The following is a 24,743-nucleotide window of genomic DNA, read 5'->3' as shown; positions in this document are numbered from 1 at the left end:
AAATAGTCAAGTCAATTAAAACCCGCTGGCTTTAAGTAAGAAAACCACTTAGGCGTTTACCGAATTTACGACTCTATGGCGTTTTGGAGGAGTGGGTGGAGATCGTTACCGTTTTTAAGACCCTCACACCTCTTAGTAACCCATAAATATGATTTAGAGAATAAGGAATAAAACTATTTTTATACCCCGGCTGAGGGTCAGTCAGAAGATTGCATCGCACTGAAGGAGACATTTGTGACCATGTATATGTATATTTATATGTATATACTTTACCAGTATCAACATCTAAGCCCGTTCTTACGCAAACTAGTCACTCAGTTTTAAAGCTATCTGCATAAAACATTCCCACAAGCTTTCCTTCTATTGCAGGTAGTAAATAAAAAGAAACAGGATCGGACCACGTTAACACATAGCTGCCATAGAAAAAAATAAAACAAAACAAGAAAGAATGCTATAGTGGAGTTCCCCGACTATTTGATACCCATTACTGAGCTAGTTGAAGTGCGAAGGAGAAATTTCCACACAGACAGTTTTTGCGGTTCGACAGAAAATTACAAGACTAATAAAACAATATCAAAACATGTTTAAAGAAGAGAGAACGCTATAGTCGAGTTCCACGACTTTCTGATACCCGTTATTCAGCTAGTGGAAGTGCGAAAGAGAGTCTTCAACACCGACAGTTGTTGGCGGTTTGTAGGCGTTAGAGTGGGCGTGGCAACAGGAATCGACAAACTTGCGCTGCCTCTATGTCCCTGGAGTCTGTATGCTTAATCACAACATTCTAGCTTTTGTAGTTCCTGAGATCTTAGCGGTCATACGGACGGACAGACAGACGGACGGACAGACGGACATGGCCAAATCGACTCGGCTATTGATCCTGATCAAGAATATATGTACTTTATATGGTCGGAAGCTTCTGCTTCAACGAATCTAACGGGTATAAAAATTACATGGGTTTAAACGATTAAACGAACAACCAGGGAGCTATTCCGATTTTAGAATAAGAAGAACTTTGTATAGTGAGCCAGGCAAAAATAATTACTCTTGTATTTGTCTGGAAGACTGCAAGCATCAGCAAAACTTCGGGATCAGCTGCTGTATCCCCAACTCGTGCGCGACTTCCGAATTTGGCATTGCCAAAATTTAATGGAGATTATTCGGAGTTCATCAGCTTTTTCGAAACTTTGGTTCATAAAGTCGCCAGCATTCCAGTTATCCAATTTATTGACAATTAAAGCTTACAAAGTCACGGAGAGCAATTACAAAACGGCACTGGCCAGTTTAAAAGGGTTTACGGATAACGAATATTTAATATTTGTGAATAATATTTCAACATTGTTTAGTCTCTCCTTGAGAAACCTTATCGTTACTGTTTCGTCGATTTATGGTTCTCTGTTATCGATAGGAGACGATACAAGAATTTCGAATGCAATGTTGATTTATGTGGTATTGAATAGAGTGGACCCATCTCGGATTCAACTAAGTCAACTAACGCGTTAGGAATATCGTGGTTGCCTACCGAAGACCCTCGGCTAATTAAGACCCATTGTCATTAAAGATCCTATTGCACGCACTTTGGCTTAATAAGTTAGATTGTTATGAGTCGATTCCGATGCATTTAGAAACAGCTTGGAGGAATATGCTAAAAAGCACTCTTTCTCAACTGGATGAGATTTTGATTCCTCGGTTTGTACATACCGATCTGATGTCACCTGTACAGTTGCCTTTTCCGACCCATAAGAGCTTATGGAGCTTGCGCTTATATTCCTAGCAAAACTGCCAAAGGTTATAAAGGGTTTTTTATTGGGGGCGCTTGATCTTTGAAATGAATAAAAATACATGGAGGAAAAAAAATGCTAAATTTTTTTTTTATTTGAAAGGTTTTTTAATCTATGGAGGTTGTGACGTCGACGAAATTGGTTCATCATCACTGGACCACTATTTCTGATAGACAAAGAGGAAAACTGGCCCAAGAATGCACATTTCGAGCTGGACGATGAAGTTTTGCGTCATCAAGCAGTCGGATTGACCGATTTTGTGCAAACTTCCGAGTAGTTGATGTCATCGAGTTTTCGCTTTATGTTCCGCTTTATAAGAAATTGCAAAGACAAGAGTATAGTTTTTGAAGAAACTTTGTCGCCGACTGAATACAATGAAACTTTTCCTAAAATAGTCGAAATAGAATTTGAAAAGGCTCGTAAAGGCTCCAAGGTTAGCCCAAGTCTTCAACGAATGAACCCATTCATTCATGAAGACACGACCACTTGGTGCAACTTTTCGTTGTTTCGAGTTGGGGGGCGACTAGCTATCGCTCCTATATCATACGATTCCAACTTTCTCTTGCTGATGACGAAACGCTCTCAATTTGTACAGAGCTGCACCAATTAAACTTTGATCATGTGGAAATATAAGTTAAGTCGAAATTTGAAACCATCAAGCGCACACGAATTCTTTTCCTCGCCGGCGGAAAATGTAATTATTTTTGCCACCAAAGCTATCGGTATTTTTTATAAACTTATTAACAATTTTACTTGTAATAAATAATTTTTTCAAATAAATAATTACTGCAAGGATAATGAAGTTTCCTTTTTAGGAATTTAGCTAACTTAACAATCCGGACCATCTTTGTTTTATGTTAGCTATTTGCAGATGTAACTAAGGTATTCATCGCAAGTCAAATAAAATAAGGAACAACATGGTAAAGTTTGCGATATTGGCCAAAAGGTCCTAAAATCAGTCCCAAAGACTTGTTTTAACAAATTTCTGAATATACGGGTAATTGATGCCGGCTGCTTATAAAAAAAGAATTAAGAATGCGTAAAATCTTTTAGAGATCCAGCACCACAAACACAACTTGGCTGATAAGGTACTGACCTGGGTGGAGCAGAGTATGAGTGACATCATAAAAAGCATAATTACGGGCATTTTTGCTAATGTGACTCTCTGGCCGCAGGCGTTGGCAGAACATTTCTTATCACGACGTTAGGTTGTGATTTGAGGAAGGACATGACGGTCTGGGATGGAAATAATGCTTGCTGATGCTAGACGCCGCCACAAGGCTGAGCTCTCGCATAAATCACTCATTATGAGGCGTAATTAATGCGACTATATGGCGACCTTAATTTTGTATAAATCATAAGATTAAAACCAGTGCCTAGCATTCATGGTTCCTGTAAGGAACAGATGTTGGGAAATTCTCTGTACCGGCAAATTGAATGAGCTTTGCAAAAGCTTACCCACATGGGCTAATAATATGTTAATGGGGTTATCCCCCAAGACATTCAGGAACCCAACCAAAGCCATAAAAAAACATTTTCAATCTGTTTAAATGCGTTGACACCTTAGAGAATTTAAATTCTCATTTTAATACTGTGTCTTGAAAATGTTACCTGATCGTAATCCGCTAATAATAATAAAAATGTAATCATTAAAATTTTTTTTTGCCAAGTGTGTTAAAAAAGCTCTAGTTTTAAATTATATATAATATTGATTTTAACTATTTGTGTTTTTCCCTTCTGGAATTTGACAAAAATAAACCGCAATATCTGTTATAGAAGACGAAAGAAGTCTCGGATTTTAGATGGTGGAAGAGGGGAACAATTTGAGTCAAATTATTTGTTGTTTTTTATCATAAAATGTTCCAGCTTAATATTCTACCGAATATTAAATTATATAATAAAGCTACCACAGTCGGCTTTGTTTGCATCTTCTCTCCAGGATAAAATAACAAGGCTACTTACTGAAATTGATCGATTTATTGTATTTAAATAAAATGAAAAATAAAATATTTATAGAACCGGGACTGTTATATTCCTTGGGAACACTTCCTCTACTTTAGTTAGTATACACTCAATAGACATTTTATTAATAATTAATTAATTTTCCTAATAATAATTAATTAATTTTCCTAATAATAATTAATTATCCAGAAAAAAATCTCAGTAACGTTTACGAAGGTAATGCTTACAGAAGCATTTCAGGAAATGCTTACAGATGAGTTGTACAAGTATAAAGAGATTCTCACGCCTGGCAAAATTAAATACAAACTTTCCAAGTTCTGGAACACTTGTTTCTAAATATTTTCGAACTCCAGTCAGCTGTTCGAAAGTGGTACTATGCATTCGATGTGTTTCAAAACACTACACACTAACCAGTTGACTCTCCGGTTATTATTCAAATAATAGAGAACTTATATATATGTTGAATGAATTTTTAACAAATTGACACGGTTTTGCCGAAATTTCCTTGTTAAATTTCTTATAAGGTTATCTTTTTTCGGAAGTAGTTATGGCCTTTCTCAAATAGTATTGTAAAATTCTCCGTCTTTAAAGTTGCCAAAGTTGAGAAATAAAGTCCTTTTTTAACGCGATGCACGAAGTATACATACATACACAAAAATTAATTATTTTCATTCCGACATCTGTATTAAAATTTCTAGTTTATAAATAAAATATAATACAATTTTCAAATCTAATCACACGATAATATTAACGATTAAGGAGTGTGATACAAATATACTTTGCTTATAAAGTTAACACAAATTGTTTTTAAAATATTAATTTTTGCGTATGTATATCGTTTTTAAAATAATTACTTTACGTCCTCGTCCACATTACATTCTACTGCTTGGACTAACAACGTTCGATCTCAAATTTAAATTTTGGTTTTGAATTATTCGAGCTTAAACTTTTATTTTCGTTATTGAATATCTCTCGAAAAGTCACCGAAAAGTTACATTCTAAAGGTGACCATTTCTATGAATGATAGAAAAGTAAATAGTTGGCCGGAAAACGTAAAAGAGCGTTCGATATTACTCGTACATACCCAAAAATACTCATTGAATAATTTAGTTAATTTAAAATGTAAAAACCCGATAGTTCTTCAACATCTCATGTTGGATCTAGAACAGAAAATTAGCAAATCGCAAATCGCTGCCCTCAGCTTTGGCAGCCACCCACCATTCCGCCGGGACACGCATCAACGCAAACACCGCAACCTGTTTGAGTATGCGGGGTGTGGCACTTATTTCAGCGACTTCACAGCAGATGTCGCACCTCTTAACCTGCCCATTCTGCAGACTGATAAATTTAACTCATGGGTGAAAGATGCAATGCCCGTCCCTCACAATACCATCGAGTTAACTGCCAGCCTAACGCACAGGCTCTTATCAACTTTGTACTTGCCAACAAGGCATCGACAAGGGCAACTGATATGCGCACCATTTTGGTGTCCTGCAGCATATCTGCAGGTAAAGATTTGGTTAAGCTACTGGAGCCGAAATTACGTAGAAACGAATGACATTTAAAAATTAGGTATACGTTTAAATGTTCTAATACTATAACTAATTAGTGTATCCGTTTCTCGCAGATCCTCTTCAAGTTTTAGTTTTAGAAACTTCGACCTTTTGCCGCAGAGAGCAATCGTGATTGTAGCGTTTTCGTGTAAGATTGGCACAAGCTGGAGCAGTTGGATCAGACAAATGGGAGGCAGACGAAAGGGAGATTTTTTAAACCCCAAGACCAAATGATTTTGAATTTAACGTGCAAGTCCAAATTTATATTGAACTTTAACCACGCAGACTTTAACGCCTAGAAACAATAAAGCTTAAACATTCGACCTAATAAAATTTTTATGTGGCGGCTCAAGGACAAAAGCAATACATGTCAATCAAGTAGTTTCTAATGCACTGAGAGCCATTTCTGTGGTCATTAACGCGTGTTATAAGGCCGTCTACAGCCAGCGTATATCCCGAATACCTAACGATTCCTTCAAACTGACCCTCGCCAGGAGTGGCTAACACTCGCACCCTAAATTCGGACTGATGCTCATCTGCGATGCGTCTCCAATTATCAGCAGTCAAAGCCCGTACCAGGTATAAAGTCTTGCAAGGCGGAGTATGTGTGCGGGTCATCTTATTGAGGTTTCGAATAATGAGGCGTGCAGCCCTCAGAACATAGCCATCTGAAGTCGAGACATTTCTAAGCTGCTGACACAGACAGTTAGCCGTGGGTATGGCGGCCAAGAAACAGTCTCTATGGTCTGGAATAGGCAAGAAAAGGCTTATTCCACGCGGAATGTCTTTGCCCATTGCCCATAAATCAGATCTGCGCTGCTTCAGTTTCTCATCCTCCAGCGACGTCAGATTTGGGAATTGCTGAAGAGTGGCATGTAAATCAAAGGCGGTGACCAAACGACGGTTGTTACTCTTTAAATTGCCAAGAGCTTGCGGATATCGTTCTTCCAGCCACCTGGGATAGCAAAGCATGGCCAGGGGCTGACTCTCCTCCACTTTGCCCTGCACGGTTTTGTAAAACCGGCCCTTATTTAACCCGTGATTGGAAACCACCAAGAGCACTGTGTTCTTAAGAATACCACTCTGTGCTAAGGCTTTAAACATTTTTAGGAACGGTTGATCCAGCTTCCGGCCGTAGTTAAATAGGTGATCGATGCCCTGGGTCCACCAAAGGAATGTAAAGAACCTGTGCGCTTTATGATGGGGAAGCATCTTGAATAGGAACTCCCTAAGCACCATTGCGTAATTGTCCTTTTCGTTGCAGTGGATACCAAGTAATCCGTCCGTTCTCGTTTTCAGCCACATCTCAAGAAGAGCAGGCCGAAGGTAAAAATCTGTTGGCGGCTCCCGAAACCCCTTCACGAACAGACTCTTGTCTATGTTGTCCTCGCCCAGGCCCGTTTCATAGCCGGCTCTTTGGAAAACCTTCCAGATAAAAGGACAGCTGTCCAGGCTGCTGAGGTTAGACGAAATGTCCTTCATCTCTTGCCCACTTAGGCCGCTAAGCAACGGCATCATAGTATCGAAGCTGTCATCACCTAACCGATTGAACCCCTGAAATTCCACGTGCGGAAGAGATAGCAGAAAGTTGGCTGTGCGAGTCATGCTTCTGTGGAAATGCATTTGGGAAATGGAATCTAGGCCCACGATCAACACAGACAAACTGCCGACGTCGGAAGCCAACTTCAGAGGAGGGAGACCCTGGGTGTTGCGCAGCCATTTGTCGGTTGGATGAATGTAAAAATGGACTCCGTTGTAGATGTTTTTAGCGTTGATAAAGCACTCAGCTCTTATGATATCCACATGGGGTTCGATTGTATTATTACCATCCGTGAGCAACTCGAATTCTCTGCTATACAAGTAGCGATTGTCGAAATCTGTGTTTCGCTCCATGGCATAATAAATGCACTTGAAACTCTCCAAAGTCTCGACGCCATATCTTGCTTTAGCAAGCTCTATATTTACTTCCGTTCTCAGGTAGTTATATTCGCATTTGCTGAAGGATGACATGTCCAGGTTGCTGGCGCACAAGTCTCTACGAAGGCCGCGCCACAGGAACATTACGTCGCGTTCATTGGGAACCATAGTCAGCATACGACAGCTCTTAGTGTCCACAGAGTATTTCTCCACAAGATGCTGCTCCTCGAAGACTAGGTAGTCGACCACCACATCGTTATAGTAGTAGACGAAGGAGAAGATAATCAAGCTATACAAGAAGCAGCAACGTATACTGCAGGAGCACATTTTGCTTATTTCTTTCGACCAGACATCAAACTATTGGATACTACCATAAATTGACGAACAAAGAAAAATAATGACAAAAGCACATTTCGAATCGAAATTGTAGGGAATATTTTTGGAAGCTAACAAAAACAAAAATCCTATGTGACAAAAATTATTCTGTGCAAAACGTCATCAATATTTAAAGTACATCACTTTTCTTTTGGCGATATCAATTGAAACTTATTTTTATACCCGTTACTCGTAGAGTAAAAGGGTATACAAGATTCGTTGAAAAGTATGTAAAACGCAGAAGGAAGCGTTTCCGACCATTTAAAGTATATATATTCCTGATCAGGATCAATAGCCAAGTTGAACTGACTATGTCAGTTCATTCCGTACGCCTTAATCTCAGGAACTATAAAAGCTAGAATGTTGATATTAGGTATGCAGACTCCAGAGATATAGATTCCAGCTGTGTAACGGGTATATTATAGTCTGGGAACTGGTTTAATCTATTCTTTAATCTATATTAGTTGTATTTACATATTATAGGAAAAATAACATTTTGAGGGGACTCTGCATTATTTTGTATTAGGGCATTAGGGCAATTTTCGTCAATAAGTACAATAAGTACGCTCGGACAATAAGTGCAGCCATTAATAGAATCGTATACCTTCCCTAGTATTTATGTCACAGCTTCTTTTCGTAAATATTCGATTCAAGCTGAGCTCCATTTTAGTTCCTTTTTCAAAAACACAATAAACTTAAAAGTCCACTCGTGCAAAAGGCATTCCCATTCGGATTCTAAGTTACAGTCCACTCTAATCTTAGCTATAAGCAAAAATATTGCTGGCGGAGAACGGGCCAGTGGCGTTAATTTATCACTTAACCTTCTTTAACAGCCAAGTTTATAATTTCGATGGCGACCAAAGCGAGAATGACGATGAAGCTGGTAACTGCGGCACTTCAACGACGACTACCCATCAGCGAAATTCTGGAGTTGTGGTGGAGGAAATACAAAATACAAAAGACATGGAGATGGGCACTGGGAGAAAGAGGATTGCATGGAAAGCAAAGAACAAGTTCTGGAGGACAATGAAAGTTTGTGGAATAAGGAACAATTTTTTATTGCAGATTTACAAAATCCATAAAAATGTCGTAAGGTAGAATACTCAATTTTAATGTGTGAAGAAGTAACCAAAAAAACATCATATCTAAGAGTGGTTCTTCGAAGAAGTTTTATATTTACTTTTCTTCATCCATTAATTTTTTCCAATTTGTCTTACGACTAACAAAAGGACATCAAATGAAGAGCTATTCCCTTGACACGGTTTTTTTTAAGTAACATTTTAAATACTTTTCACAATTTAGCTCATATAGGTAGCTCATTGGTAGATGTAATTATGTCGACTGCAATGTATAATTTAATAGGATTTATTACGCAGTGTAGTCGGCCCAGCTCCAATAAAATAAAATATCAAACGATTGCCGGGATATATATGTATGTGCTTTTTTCCATTGTACACTTAGCCGACTGCTTCACCCTGCTTGTGTTTTTCCGACCCCACAACCCGAGCCCGCTTTTCCATCAGTGACGTCGTCGTATTTCTTTGGCTTTCGCATTAGCACCGCCTTTCCAACTTCGCTCCTGGGGTTGTCTTTTTTGTTGATGGTTTACGCTTTGGTCGGTCCTTTTTGGAAAATGAAAATGTAAACGGAATATTCATGAGCAGATTAGAATTATTTTTCGTGCTGTCATTTTCATTTTCCTCCAACTTTTGCCCATTTCATCTCGGAGATCCCATAATAGGTTTCATTAGGCTATAGTTGAATACTGTTGAATCCTAAACCCAAAAATGTCTTCAGATAAACGTGACATGATCAAAAACCCAATTTCTGATGGAAAATAACACAGAAATATTGGTCAAATCTTTTAATGCTGAAACAAAATGATAGGAAATGCAATCACCTACAACGAGAATCCCGAAAAACGTGGGAGAAATCAATCGTTGGGCACCCATTTCTTCAAAAGACTAGTGCCCGAGAGCAAGAAGGATCCATTTAAAGCTGCTACCGAACTGAAAAAGGATCCCAACATATCCGCAACAGTGCAAACAGTTCACACATGTCTAAGGGAACATGGTTTAAAAGGCTGTAGTCAAAGGAAAGTCCCTCTTTTAAATGGGAGACACATACCCAAGCGCATTAGGTTCGTCAAGGAACATTTAAATTGGCCATGCGAAAAATAGAGGAACTTTTTATGGTCAGATGAGAGCAAGGTGATTTTTTTTGGGGGCAATGGATCTTGATCGTATGTAATGCTCCCTAGGAACACCGAATACAAGCAAAATTACAAAGTAGAAGCAATTAAATACGAAGGACCCTATATAATGGTATGGGCTTGTTTCTCGTACTATGTAGTTGGGGCAATACCATAATATACCATCGATAAAAACCATCATGGATCAACATGTGTTTGTGGATATTTTGGTGACGATGATGCTACCCTTTGCCGAATACTATTAACAAGACTATGACCTTACACCAGCAGGAAAGCCAAGGATACGTTCCAAAATCCTGTTTTGGATTGGCCTGCACAGTCCCCAGGCCGTAATCCCATCAAAAATTCTTGGTCTGATATGAGAAAAGCAGTTGGAGCCAACTAACAACGAATAACTTTTGGGTATAATTAAGGAGTCCTGGAGCAAAATATCCCTAAAACGGTGCCAGGACCTGGTTGAAAATAACGTTGTAAAATTTGAAAATAAACTTGCGCTGCGGCTATGACTCTGGAAGCTGCATGCTCAGTCCCAACATTCTAGCTTTTATAGTTCCTGAGATCGAGGCGTTCATACGGACATGGCCAGTCCGACTCGGCTACTGATCCTGATCACGAACATACATATGTATGTATGTATATGCTTTATATGGTCGGAAACGTTTTCTTCTGCCTACATACTTTTTAACGAATCTAGTATACCATTTTACTCTACGAGTAACGGGTATAAAAGGAAAACACTATGGACGGCAGCTACATAGTGACGAAGTGCATCAGGATCACAATACCAATTACACCAATCAAAAGGTATCGCGAAAACCAAAAGGATTGCTATGAAATTTGATAAAAATTAAAAACTGAAGCAGGCTCAACTTCATTTTTATATCCGATACTCCTAGATTAAAAGGATGGTTGAACGCGTGTTGAAAAGTATGTAAAAGGGTAGAAAGAAGATTTTCCGACTCTATACAAATTTTCGATTGGTAAACATTTTGGCCACGACCACTCTTTCTCCCATAAACCGCCCAAGCCACAGTTTTATTTTTTGCCTTATCCATCGGTGTGCCAAAGTGTTAAAATATATTTTCGCCTCCCTACTAGCTAGTAACGGGTATCCGATAGTCCAGGAACTTGACCATAGCGTATGATGTCACCCAAAATTCATACATAAATAGAGAATACTGGACTTGCCACAGTTATAAAATTGTATATAGATTTTTTAACATTGTATTATTGTTCGTGCCAGCTTTTATCGATATGACAAAGTGTTGAAACTAAGCTCTAATTCTTTTGTCGTTCTTATCATAAATGTTGTTTTCTGCTGCTCCTTATAAAGTGTCTTGCTTTCTTGCATAAAAATTTAATGATACAAACACTGAGGAACCGACATGAATCAACCGATGGCAGGCAGACATCGCTTCCTGGAGAGAAGAGCTTGCAATAAAAATGGAAAACCCCGACCACGTCGCCAAAGCATTTAAAATATTTTCGAAATGTTATAAAAACGCGTAAAGGGATTAAATAAATAACTGTTACTGCTCCGCCCTTGCCTCCCGACCACGCTACCCTCTTCTGCTGATGCTCATTTGCCTTTTCCCGCCATTTTACCGTAATTCAAAATGTTTTTTCGACGCTTTTCATGCAGACTTTTCCCTTTTCTTCTGCATCTGCGTAGGCTATGACCATCCCACTCACGCTCAAGCTCTCCTTTCCCCTTCTCTTTCTGAGTGGAATTATGTTTTATCCTGAATTATGGATTTTGTTTTGTTGTTTTCTGTCAAAATCATATTTTCTTCACCACCAACCCCCACTCTCTATTGCTAACACAAGCCCGACTTATTTACATACCGAAAATTTCGCTGAGGGCAGACTGAGAGAAATCAGTTTGAGCGGCAGCAATATATATATAAATTGGTGCCATGGCTTCCCAGGAAGTTATATGAATTTCGTAAAGTTGAATTTCAATTATATTGCAACTTAAATAATTTTTAAATAATTTTATTCGATATTTAAAATATTTAAAGAGCTTCAGTGTAATAATTTTGCGTTAGCTCAGACCTCAGTTCAGTTTCCATCTACAGCAGGCTTCCCTGGCCATTAATGAGAATTTGTTTGTATCGACGTGGTCGAAGGGCGTTTAGGGGTGTTGGGCTGGGGTGGTAGCTGATGGTCGGCAGGGGATTCCTTTTCTGCTTTGGTTTTCCGACGGCCCGCCTGCTCAGCTTAGTTGTAAATTTACAACAACAAGCAGTTAGAGCGAAAAGTTTTGAAAATAATTTCTACTTAACGTTTAAAATTAGAATTATTTTTAGACGGAAATTAGGAATTATGAAAAATAGAAGGACAAGAAGGACACTGGCGCAGTCCCAATTACAACGGAATGAGTCACATGTATCTATGCTTTGTTATTACGTACACATATACATTCATAGGTCTTCTGATTAGGACGGACGCTTTTGTGCTTTCCGTTAAATTTCCGGTTTTAATCGAATTTGGTGAATGCAAAATTATATTTCACAAAAAAGATAAATAAAAGAGTGGTCGATTACCCTTCTTTTCCAAAATTTTTAATAAAATTCATTAGAAATAAGAGGCAAAATAGAACGACTCGGTTGTTTTGGTATCCACTTCTGTGCGATATTTTCTTATCCTTGTCAATTTTTTATTATAGCATGGAGATTGAGTAAGTTTAATATATTTATTGTATTTTTGAATTAAGTGCAAAATAATATTTCTTAACAAAAGGTTATAACTATAAGAACGTTTGTATGTTAAAGGCGCGATCGACCCTTGCTTTTACCTCGTTAAGCAGTTTTTTTTGTTTAATATCAGAAGTTGTTGAAGAGATAATTCATTCCCATTGTTATACCCGTTACTCGTAGAGTAAAAGGGTATACTAGATTCGTTGAAAAGTATGTAACAGGCAGAACGAAGTGTTTCCGACCATATAAAGTATATATATTTTTGATCAGGATCAATAGCCGAGTCGATCTGGCCATGTCCGTCTGTCCGTCCGTCTGTCCGTCCGTCTGTCCGTCCGTATGAACGTCGAGATCTCAGGAACTACAAAAGCTAGAAAGTTGAGATTAAGCATACAGACTCCAGAGACATAGAAGCAGCGCAAGTTTGTCGATTCAGGTTGCCACGCCCACTCTAACGCCCACAAACCGCCCAAAACTGCCACGCCCACACTTTTGAAAAATGTTTTGAAATTTTTTCATTTTTGTATTAGTCTTGTAATTTTTTATCGATTTACCAAAAAACTTTTTTTCCACGCCCACTCTAACGCCCTCAAGCCGCCCAAAGCTGCTACGCCCACACTTTTGAAAAATGTTTTGATATTTTTTCATTTTTTTGCCAAAAATCTTTCTGCCACGCCCACTATAACAAACCGCCAAAAATTGTGTTTCAGACTCTCCTTCTCCCTTCCACTAGCTGAGTAACGGGTATCAGATAGTCGGGGAACTCGACTATAGCGTTCTCTCTTGTTTTTTATGTACATAATAGTAGTTCAAATACACTGCGTTTCACCAATCACATGATTGAGAGTGCACAAGTGGAAGTGCAAGAAGGCATTACAAAAAAAACAAGAGAGAACGCTATAGTCGAGTTCCCCGACTATCTGATACCCGTTACTCAGCTGGTGGAAGTGCGAAGGAGAGTCTTAAACACTGACAGTTTTTGGCAATTTGTGGGCGTTAGGGTGGGCGTGGCAAAAAGTTTTTTTGCAAATCGATAGAAATTTACAAGACATCTTTGTGCCACGCCCACAAGCCTCCAAAGCTGCGAAGCCCACACGCTTGAAACGTTTTTTATTTTTAATACCTCTTACCCGTAGAGTAAAAGGGTATACCAGATTCGTAAAGGGAATATAAAAGTTCAAGACCAGTATCAATAGCCGAGTCGATCTGGCCAGGTGGACGCTTTGTGGGCGTTAGAATGGTCGTGGCATCATGGGTCAACAAACTTGCGCTGCGTATATGTCACAGAAGTCTGCATGCTCAATCTTTTTAGCTCTAGATCGACTCGGCTATTGATCCTGATCAAAAATATATATACTTTATATGGTCGGATTTGCTTCCTTCTGCATGTTACATAATTTTAAACGAAACAAGAGAGAACGCTATAGTCGAGTTCCCCGACTATCTGATACCCGTTACTCAGCTAGTGCAAGTGCAAAGGAGAGTCTTCAACACTGACAGTTTTTGGCGGTTTGTGGGCGTTAGAGTGGGCGTGGCAACCTGAATCGACAAACTTGCGCTGCTTCTATCTCTCTGGAGTCTGTATGTTTAATCTCAACTTTCTAGCTTTTGTAGTTCCTGAGATCTCGACGTTCATACGGACGGACAGACGGACATGGCCAGATCGACTCGGCTATTGATCCTGATCAAGAATATATATACTTTATATGGTCGGAAACGCTTCCTTCTGCCTGTTACATACTTTTCAACGAATCTAGTATACCTTTTTACTCTACGAGTAACGGGTATAACTAGTATACCCTTTTACACTACGGGTATATTAAAATCATATTCGTCCTACAAAAGAAGCCGGTCCACGAAGCAGAAGAGGTGCAAGTTCGACTAGTTATATAATTACTTTTGTATTTTAAATGTGGTGTCGTCACTAGTTTTTAACTTTTTTAATGCGATAAATAAGTTTATCCGCCAAACTAGTCTATCTATCAAATTACTCCCATTTCAAAGAATTCAATAGCGCAAAGCTACGCCCAGCTTAAACAACAGTTGCACAATTCGTTTGCGGGTTTGGAGATACATATAAACAAAAAATCAGGTGAGCCTTTGTGGGTGACAAATTAATGAGAAGCTCATTAACGTACTGAGTAAGAATTACTGATTTGATTGAAGGTCCTTTGGGCAAAAGTACGCCCACAGATGCAGTCAGGGTAAATAATCTGATACACACATCGCCACAGGCTGGATACACTCATACATATGCGTGTATCTATGTACATACATATATCTCGTTCCTATTTGCAGTGCGCAACGCCAACAACAGAGCGTGAATATTCAGCGAAAAGCGTCATTATGTGTACACACAACGTTAAACCACTCCACCTACAAAAACTCCTCCTTCCAGAACATCCGGATCCGAAAGCCAGCAACGGCAACGAACCAACGGCGCAAACAAGGAGAAAATGTGTACATAAAACAATCTCGTTATGTCGGCATTATCCTGAAGAATTCTGGTTCGTCCTCGTCACTTGCAGCGCCATAAATCACTCACACGCTTGGCCCATTTCCCCCTGTCGTCCTCTCCCTTTCACCCGCTACGTCTGTCTTTTTCTGGCTGGTTGTGTCTATCACATTGTTGTTTGTATTGCGCTTGTATGTGTGAGGCGCGTGCCTCACTATGATGTCGTCTTGCTCACACATAGACGTAGTGCAATGACTTTGTTTTAGGGGAATCCTTCCGGCAAATAAAAACTTGAATGCACTGAAAATAAAGTCAAATAGAGTTCGCAGGGGTCATATGATGATATTTTGACTACTCAAATGTATAGGGCACTGCTATAACAACTAGTATTTTTATATTTCTCATACATATTACATACATAAAAATTTATGGAAAACCTAAGAGCATTCACTAGTTCAACTGAATTTTCCAGCTATCTAAGAATTTTTGTTTGTTCAGCATTTTTCTCCCTTGGTTTGCCAGTAATTCACCCCGCGGTGACATTTTGGTGTGACAGACAAGACGTGTCCTTCGTCCTTTTTGCATTTTTCTCTGTCGGGTGTCTGTGTATGTGGTAAGTTTATCGTTTTAAATGTTGATACAAACTCGGGTCGTGGTCCGCTGCCGGTCCTAATCCCAGCCCAGCCCGCATGGGGATAATAGGATGTTGAGTAAATATTTAAGAACTCCCCTCTCCCACTCGGCTCCAACGGCACATACCCCTCGGGTAATTGAGGAATCGTAGGCGACCTCCAAAGTTTGGGGCAAAACTTTGCCGGCTGTGTCCGCTCTTTTGCAATGGGTGAAAAAGTTTAGAGGGTGTGAAACGAAACGAACCTCCGCTGGCATTCTCTAATCCAGTTTGTGGCCCCGACTCTTCGGCCAGGACACTTTCTGGCATAAATCATTTGCATTCAAAATGAGACCATTGAGGAAAGCCTGCGAATGAGCGTCGAAGATGAATGCCGGAGAACAACATCAAGGGGCCGAAAAATCCTTTCAATTTTCGCACACATTCAATTTTATTAATTAAAACCATTTTTTCTCCCTTTCTCTTAGCTTCTTTTTCTGTTTGTTATTGGAGGAGATTGGGCAATTAATTCCAAACATTCTGGACGCTTTTTCTTTGTTAAGTTTCGGAATTTTTTGTGCTGTTGTTTTGGGCGCAAATTATCCTTCGCTTGCCTTGCGCGAAATAAAATATCACAAACAGCAGCAGCTCCCATAAATAATGGAAATTTATGCCAGTTTCGCACAAACGCACTCCAAAAGTCTCATAGACCTTAAACACAAAAGGCAGAAACCAACTTTTCCACCGAATCTACCATTCAATCAATTTGTAATTTCCAGCTCTAGAAAGGAAAAAAAAGGAATAGGTGGCTGATTTACTTCATTTATTTGGGCCAGTTCTTAATTGCGCCCATCTGTTCTAATAAGCCTTTCATTCCATTATTTTGCATTTAAATTGGATCCTTTTTCATTACGGTTATTCCAGAAGTGGCCCAAGGAAATTCGAGCTTATTGATTTTTATACCGGTTACTCGTAGAAATTCCTTGAAACGGTATGTATGAAGTCATCGGAAGAGTTTCTTATAAAGTATGTATTATTGATCAAGATCTATAGCCGAGCCAACCCTTCTATATAAACGTCGAGATTTCGGGAACTATTAAAGATAAAAGTTAAGATTAAGCATGCAGATTGTATTAACGTCCACGCCGCGAAGGTCAATTCAGAAGGCTGGCACGCCCAATCAAATTGAAGAAATCTTTTTATATTTTGCCATGATTTTCATGTGTTGTCAATTTCTAACTATGCCATTTTTATTTTGTACTTGTTTTTCTTTTTTTTGGTTAGCCAATTTTTAAATTTCTCCGTCGGACTCCCTAGCTGATAGTTAAGGAACTCGAATATAGAGTTATCTTTTGTCTTGTATCTTTTTCTTGGATAAGTATTGGGGCAACAATTGTCCGGAAGAAAATTAGATCACAACACAGCGTTAGAATTGGTGTAGAATAACTAGTATCAGCACGCGTTCTTGTTGCATCATATATTTATAATCTTAAAGCTAATCGTAAAAAATCAGAGTATTAAAATGTATAAAGTCGCAAATTATATTAATCGCTGAAATTTTACAGAATATCCCCTCCGGTGGGGCGCAAATCTCATTGGGACAGTTTTGCAATTTTAATCTTTATTTCTTTACGGGGGTTGACGTGAAAGACCCCATACAGACACTCCCGCTTTGTTTTTGTGCAGCTCCTTTGCTACTGTCTGTCATAAATCTATCAAGTTTAATGGCCGCCTCAGCGCTGCACATAATTTTATGTATTTTATGCTGCAAATTGTTAGCCAGCGCGCACACAAACACAAATCAGCAGGAACAACCCTCGGTGAGCCACACAACCAAAGAAAATCCACCCAGACGCCCTCCGGACGGAGCCACCCCCAGAGGAAGGCGAAGACGAGAACACGAATTTCCACGCACATCTCGGAAGGCTCACAAATTTTATAAAGTGGCAATTCAATCAATCAATTCTGACAGGGGGTGGCCATTGGGGTGGACTGCACTCAGTCATGGCCACCTTAACCGTTATGACCACGTACACAATCACACAACTCAAACTGATTTTGTTACGGTTTGGGGAAGTTGGGTTGTGGTGGTGTTGGAAGAGAGGGGGGGCTAGAAGGGAAAAACAAAAGCGAGAGAATTATGCATAAAATTCCTCTTGTCTTTTTTTAACAGCCCCCTTTTTTCAAGGGGCAGTTACTTTGGCTAGGGGGCAACAGACATGCCAGTCACTCAGTAAGTATAAACCCAAGACCCCAGGCGCTTGAAATATATTTTTAATTGTCTACCGCCGGGCGCCCTTATCCACCCGTATAAAAACATCACCCATTTTGTAGGAATTTGCATGATTTTTCTTAATCGTAGCTCTCCAGCTATACAAAATTATTATACCCGTTACTCGTAGAGTAAAAAGGTATACTAGATTCGTTGAAAAGTATGTAACAGGCAGAAGGAAGCGTTTCCGACCATTTAAAGTATATATATTCTTGATCAGGATCAATAGCCGAGTCGATATGACCATGTCCGTCTGTCCGTCTGACTGTCCGTGCGAATGAACGCTGTGATCTCAGGAACTACAAAAGCTAGAAAGTTGAGATTAAGCATTCAGACTCCAGAGACATAGACGCAGCGCAAGTTTGTCGATTCATGTTGCCACGCCCACTCTAACGCCCACAAACCGTCCAAAACTTCCACGCCCACACTTTTGAAAAATGTTTTGATATTATTTCATTTTTTTATTGGTCTTGTAAGTTTCTATCGATTTGCCAAAAAACTTTCTGCCACGCCCACTATAACGCCTACAAACCGCCAAAAACTGTGTTTTAGACTCTTCTTCTCCCTTCCACTAGCTGAGTAACGGGTATCAGATAGTCGGGGAACTCGACTATAGCGTTGTCTCTTGTTTTTGTTTGTAATTCGCTTCCGTTTCGTTGTCTGCTTTTCGCCCTTGATATTGCCAATGAATTGGGCATACGATACATTTTGAAAAAAAAGAAGTACATAGAAGATAACCTTTTGTGATAACAAAAATTCCTCTGCTTAATAAAGCAAGCTTTAAAAAAAAGTAAATTGTTTATTCTTTTTCACTAAGGGAGCTAACTCGACAAGTGAAATATTACTAGGATGCGTAAAAGCCTTTCGCTAAATCCATTTCTGAAGTCCTCTAAAAAAATATATGTTTTTGGGTTAAAATCAAATTTTTTCTCTATAAAGTGCAACAAAACAAATTGAATCGAAACAGGGAATTTTTGGTAAGAGGTGCAGAAAACAAAAACAACCTTCCAGTAAATGACACGTTTGTCGAGCTAGAATTAGCCATATGGATCGCGGTTAATGTTCTCCTCCGAGTCATGCCATCTGATCCAATCTATTTAAGTCAAGGTCCACCATTTTAAATAAACAAACACCAGCCATTGCTGTTCCATGAGTTCTCATGTATCTTTTAGATGCTTCCAGAATACGCCTCGTGTCTGTGAGGAACGATGACCAGTCAGCGTGACCAATCTGACAGAGAATTGATTGACATTCCAGTGGAGCTCAGGGAGTAAGTAAGACAGGGAATAGCCATTGGTTCTCTGTTGCATTCACTTTAGGTCGGAAACCGGCCTTCCGCCGGAGTTCGATACAACTTCTGCTCCTCCCAAAAATAACTCAGTGAAAAATTTTACAATTTAGAATTCATTGGCATAAATAAAACTTTCAGCAGTGTCACTGCACATGACAGTTCACAGAGACCGCCTTAAAATGGGAAATGATTTAAAATAGAAATCGAAAAGTATTAAAATTATTTTAAAGTAATTTTTTAGAACTCATCAGATGGGGAATTTAAATATTTTTAGGGCCATTTTATTTTCCATCTGATATTATTTTCCTTTGGTTAATACATATACCCATTACTACTTGGGGTAAAGAGTATACTAGACGTGTTGAAAAGTATGTAACTGGTAGGGGGAACGTTTTTCAGCCTAAACATTTATTAAATGTTTATTTATTATTAAATTTTATTTTAGGGAGATGAAAATCTTAAATAAAGGGTAAACTTTTTGCCTTTGATATTACTTGGTGCAGAGTCAATTTAGCCTAAAAGATTTATTTCAATTTAATTTTTAAAAATCTTTTCAGAAATACATAAGAATCAATTTTGGAAGGTATAACATCATAGCCATTCTGTCGTGTCTCACTCATTCATCTTTCGGAATCACTCAAACGAGCGAGAGCGAAAACCGGTCTACGCTCTCGTACTCATGAAACAATAACTGCTCTTGCTCTTTCGCTTGTCGAATTTTCGAAAATAGACTGTGGACAGAGGCGTTCGGATGGGGGTTTCGATATCAGAAAATTATTACATACATACATATAATATGAAGTTTTGCTGATAATAAACAACAGCATATTAATTTATGAGTTTTTATACCTTTAATATAAACTGCTTAGGGACCCTTCAAATTGTATGGCAAAACGAAAATGTCTTGAAACCCCTTTTCCGTTGTACGCCACTGACCTTAAAAACAACCAAATCAGCTGATTTTGTTCGATATGCAAGCAAACTTTGAATTAACTAAAATTTAATGGCTAATTGGTACGAAATCAATTTACAAAACAATAATTCAATAAGTCCGTTAGTTTAAATCAAAACACAAATACAATTTCTTTTGTAATTTTGTAATTTCGGGCTATACATATATGTATTTCTAACCTGGGGATCGGATTAAAATTGCAAGGTTGGCTTAAACCAAATAGTCTTTTCTCGGTAAGGTAGATCTTATACACTGTGGTATTTTAATTTCAATTTGTTAGAACAAACAGTGCAAACAAATAAAAAAACGTAATTCACAGCGCACTTTTCACCAGCAAGCGTACGACGCACACGACGCGATGCTTCTCCCACAGAAAATTCGAAATTCGAACTCGTTTGTACAATTGAGAGAGTTACGTTCAAATAGTTGAGTGGTTTTTCAGTTCGTACCAGACCAGAGTTTGTTTGAGTTAAAACACTGTTTGGTTTTATTTGCTTACAAGTTTTTTATTCAACTTAATGATCTTTTTCGTTAATGAATGTATAAGACTAAACGGTAAAGGTATATTAGAGGCGAATTTAGCCGACATATTTATTTTGCGGGCCTTAAGTAGTTTATTTTTTATAATTCTTTGAAGTTTTAATTTTGCATACAAAATTTCAGTTTCCACCGAAAAAAAATGTTTTTTTTTTAAAGTAAATTTTAGGTGAACGAACCAAGGTAAACGAAGACTACACGACAAGACCAATTGATAAAATATCACGACCACACTTACAATATATACTATATATTTTAGAGAAGTATCAACAGCCAAGTCAATATAGCCATGTCCGTTTGTTTTTCCGTCCGTCGCTTTCTACGCAATGTGTCTCTCAGATTAAAAGCTATCAATAGAAAACTATTGAGATTAAATATGTAGATCAAAGTGCGCCATTTTCATTTCCATTTAGATATTAAAATAGAAGAAGGAAATGTTTTATACTGTTTTTATACTGCTTCTGTGGCTGCCTTGGAAAGTGCCATATATTCAGCCTCTGTGTTGCTCAATGCAACTGACGTCTGCTTCTTGCTTTCCCATGTAAAAGTGCTGCCTCCTAAGATGAAGATATGACCACTATACTATTTGCGATCTATAGAGTTTCCACCCCAATAACCAGCCACCATTTGTCCAGTGTTCTGATATTTCAGCTTCAAATCCAGGGTAGTTTTTAAGAATCGTAGTATCTGCTTTACAGTTGGTGTTTCGTTGGGATAGCTTACACAGCGAATGCACTTTATCAGGTCGCGTTCAGATGGCTTTATAAATGAGTGACCGAGTAATTGATTGGTACTCCATCTGGTCCACCAGCTAAGGGGATTGACTTTCGCATATGGGTGGAAAGCTGCATCCCATGGTACTGAAGGGGTACGACAATTGGGCATGCCGTGCTGCTCCAAGAGTTGCAAAATATGTTACTGCTGGTATTGGCCCCTTTGTTTTATCTCCTTTAACTTACCAAGGTCGTCAAAGTAAACGGCTATTATGAGGCTGATTGCGCCCTTATTCCGTGTATAAAAGCACGGTTCGCTTGTGCACGCATTTCGTCTAGCTTCAAGTTGCATATTCGACCAGACTGATTGAGTCCATACAGGAATTTTATTGAGCTTCAAAACCCGATCATTTTTCTGGCCGCTTCATATAGATAACTTTAGTAGAGTTTGCATATACATATGTAGTAGGTATGCTGTTGACACATCTAGTTTGTGCACATACAAGTCCAGCTCAGCCGCTTTGCTAAGAACATTTGAATTATGGCATATCTGAGCACTAGTAAAAATGTCTCCTCGTAGCTTACACCGTAGGTATTCCCGCAACCTTTTGCCACCAGTAACGCTCGATTTCGCCAGTTGAGTCTCTTTTTATTTAATTTTGGCCTAGGGGTAAGTCTGCTATCTCCCAAGTCTCATTCTTTATAAGCGCGTTGGACTCTTCTTGCATTGCCGCCCGCCACTCATCAGTGTTGTCGCTGGCCAAAGCTCTTTTAACAGTTTGAGGTATTCGTTGTTAATTTGTTAACATATTTACTGAATTGTACCCTTTGGGTCCAGGCTGGAGCAATCTTGGTCTTCCTCTGTCACGCTGCTCAGTACGTGCTGCGGTATCGTTGTCATCTTTGACGTCTTCTTCTTTTTATACCCGTTACCCGTAGATTAAAGGGGAATACTAGATTCGTTGAAAAGTATGTAACAGGCAGAAGGAAGCGTTTTTGACCATATAAAGTATATATATTCTTGATCAGGATCAATAGTCGAGTCGATCTGGCCATGTCCGTCTGTCCGTCCGTCTGTCTGTCGGTCCGTCCGTATGAACGCTGAGATCTCAGGAACTACCAAAGCTAGAAAGTTGAGATTACAGACTACAGAGTAATAGACGCAGCGCAAGTTTGTCGATTCATGTTGCCACGCCCACTCTAACGACCACAAACCGCACAAAACTGCCACGCCCACACTTTTGAAAAATGTTTTGATATTTTTTCATTTTTGTATAAGTCTTGTAAATTTCTATCGATTTGCCAAAAAACTTTTTGCCAAGCCTACCCTACGCCCACAAACCGCCCGAAGCTGCCACGCCCACACTTTTGAAAAATGTTTAGATATTTTTTCATTTTTGTATTAGTTTTGTAAATTTCTATCGATTTGCCAAAAAACTTTTTGCCACGCCCACTCTAACCCACAGACCGCCAAAAAACTGTCAGTGTTAAAGACTCTTCTTCGCTCTTCCACTAGATGAGTAACGGGTATCAGATAGTCGGGAAACTCGACTATAGCGTTCCCTCTTGTTTGCTGCTGTCGTCTTGAATTTCACCTTTATCTAAAATTAGAAATCTGCTTTGAAACAAATTCAATTTCATGTGAAGCTTCTTCCATATGCTCAATAAGACGAACGGGTCTGCCTTTATCGTACAGGCGATACGCTTTGGATATGCCAGAGTATCCAACCATCATCAGTTCTCTTCCCCTTGAGTGGAATTTCCTATTTTCGGTTTTATTTAGTGCAATTGCGTGCAATTACTGTAGGTTTTCTTCCAACCCATGCTTCATATTTATTTCATATTTACCAATGCCTTAGTTGGTGATCTGTTCCGTAGGTAAACAGCAGTATGCACGACTTCTGCCCAAAACTTTTCATCCAATGCTGCATTTACTATAATGCGATCTATTTTAATTAAAGTGTGGTTCATCTTCTCTGCCTTTCCATTCTGTTGTGGCGTATGTGGAACAGTTAGTTAACATATTCAGTTCCGTTATCCCTTTGTAATATTTTAATTATTTTTCCTGTTTGGCACTGTGACATTTTCTTGAACTATTTAAAATGTTTATGACTTTCGATTTACGTTTGGTGAAATAAACATAAACAAAACGCGATAAGTCAGTCGTCTATCAAATATTTTGAGCCAACGATCGAAGGGACATTGATACGTCACTATGGACGATTTCCAAAAGCTCGTTGACTTTATTTTCGGAATGCGTAAATGGTAACGTCAGCTTTTACTTTTTAAACACACTATACAGTCTATTTATTTTTAATTTGTCTTAAATTTTAATCCATGCACAAGATTATTTTCGTGTAGTTCCATTAATCATAACGTTTAGGCCATTTATTAATTTATGTTTGATCACCGTTTTCATAGCATAATACGTAATTAATTATTTTATTTTGTATTACACAAAAACCAATTATTAACTTTTACTGCGCTCAGTAAGTTTTCGTTATTATACCCAGTACTCGAAGAGTAATACTGAATTTGTATACTGAATTCATTGAAAAGAAAGAAACAGGCAGTAGGAAGCGTTTCCAACCAAATAAAGTATATATGTATGTATGTATATTCTTGATCAGGATCTATAGCCGAGTCGATCTGGCCATGTCAGCCTGTCCGTCTGTCTGTCTATCTGTCTGCCTGTCTGTCCGTCTGCCCGTTTGAATAAACGGAAAATCTCAGGAAGCTAGAAAGTTGAGATTAGGCATGCACACTCCAGAGACTTAGACGCAGCGCAAGTTGCAACGCCCACAAGCCGCCTAAAAGTGTCAGGCTCACACTTTTGAAACATTTTTATACCCGTTACTCGTAGAGTAAAAGGGTATACTAGATTTGTTGAAAAGTATGTAACAGGCAGAAGGAAGCGCTTCCGACCATATAAAGTATATATATTCTTGATCAGGATCAATAGCCGAGTCGATTTGGCCATGTCCGTCTGTCCGTCCGTCTGTCCGTCCGTATGAACGTCGAGATCTCAGGAACTACAAAAGCTTAATTAAGCATACAGACTCCAGAGACATAGAAGCAGCGCAAGTTTGTCGATTCATGTTGCCACGCCCACTCTAACGCCCACAAACCGCCCAAAGCTGCCACGCCCACACTTTTGAAAAATGTTTTGATATTTTTTCATTTTTGTATTAGTCTTGTAAATTTCTAACGATTTGCCAAAAAACTTTTTGCCACGCCCACTCTAACGCCCACAAAAAACTGTCAGTGTTGAAGACTCTCCTTCGCACTTCTATATCAATATGCCCCTATATCAATATGCCAGAGAAATGTGAACATTTCTTGTTCGCACTTCTTCAAATTGAGTAGCGGGTATCTGATAGTGGGAGACTCGACTAACGTTCTCTGTTGTTTCTATTA

At 38.9% G+C, this 24,743-nt stretch overlaps 2 protein-coding genes across 2 annotated transcripts in view; both read right to left on the bottom strand.

The window, feature by feature from the left end:
* Window positions 1-20,485, bottom strand: part of LOC120445824 (zinc finger protein 407) — a 40,382-nt gene extending 19,897 nt beyond the window's left edge. Inside the window, exon 1 of the mRNA XM_039626441.2 lies at window positions 20,256-20,485. The gene's annotated coding sequence lies outside the window, so the exon portion shown is untranslated. The remainder of the gene's footprint in view (window positions 1-20,255) is intronic.
* Window positions 5,612-7,661, bottom strand: LOC120445825. Its single transcript, XM_039626443.1, has one exon. The coding sequence runs from the start codon at window positions 7,535-7,537 to the stop codon at window positions 5,642-5,644; it is 1,896 nt and encodes a 631-aa protein (XP_039482377.1). The 5' UTR covers window positions 7,538-7,661; the 3' UTR covers window positions 5,612-5,641.
* Window positions 20,486-24,743: the final 4,258 nt, after the last annotated feature.

Source organism: Drosophila santomea, chromosome 2R (genome assembly GCF_016746245.2).
Source record: "Drosophila santomea strain STO CAGO 1482 chromosome 2R, Prin_Dsan_1.1, whole genome shotgun sequence".
NCBI lineage: Eukaryota > Metazoa > Arthropoda > Insecta > Diptera > Drosophilidae > Drosophila > Drosophila santomea.
The sequence above is the reverse complement of the archived record's forward strand: the minus strand, read 5'-3'. Positions and strand labels throughout refer to the sequence as shown.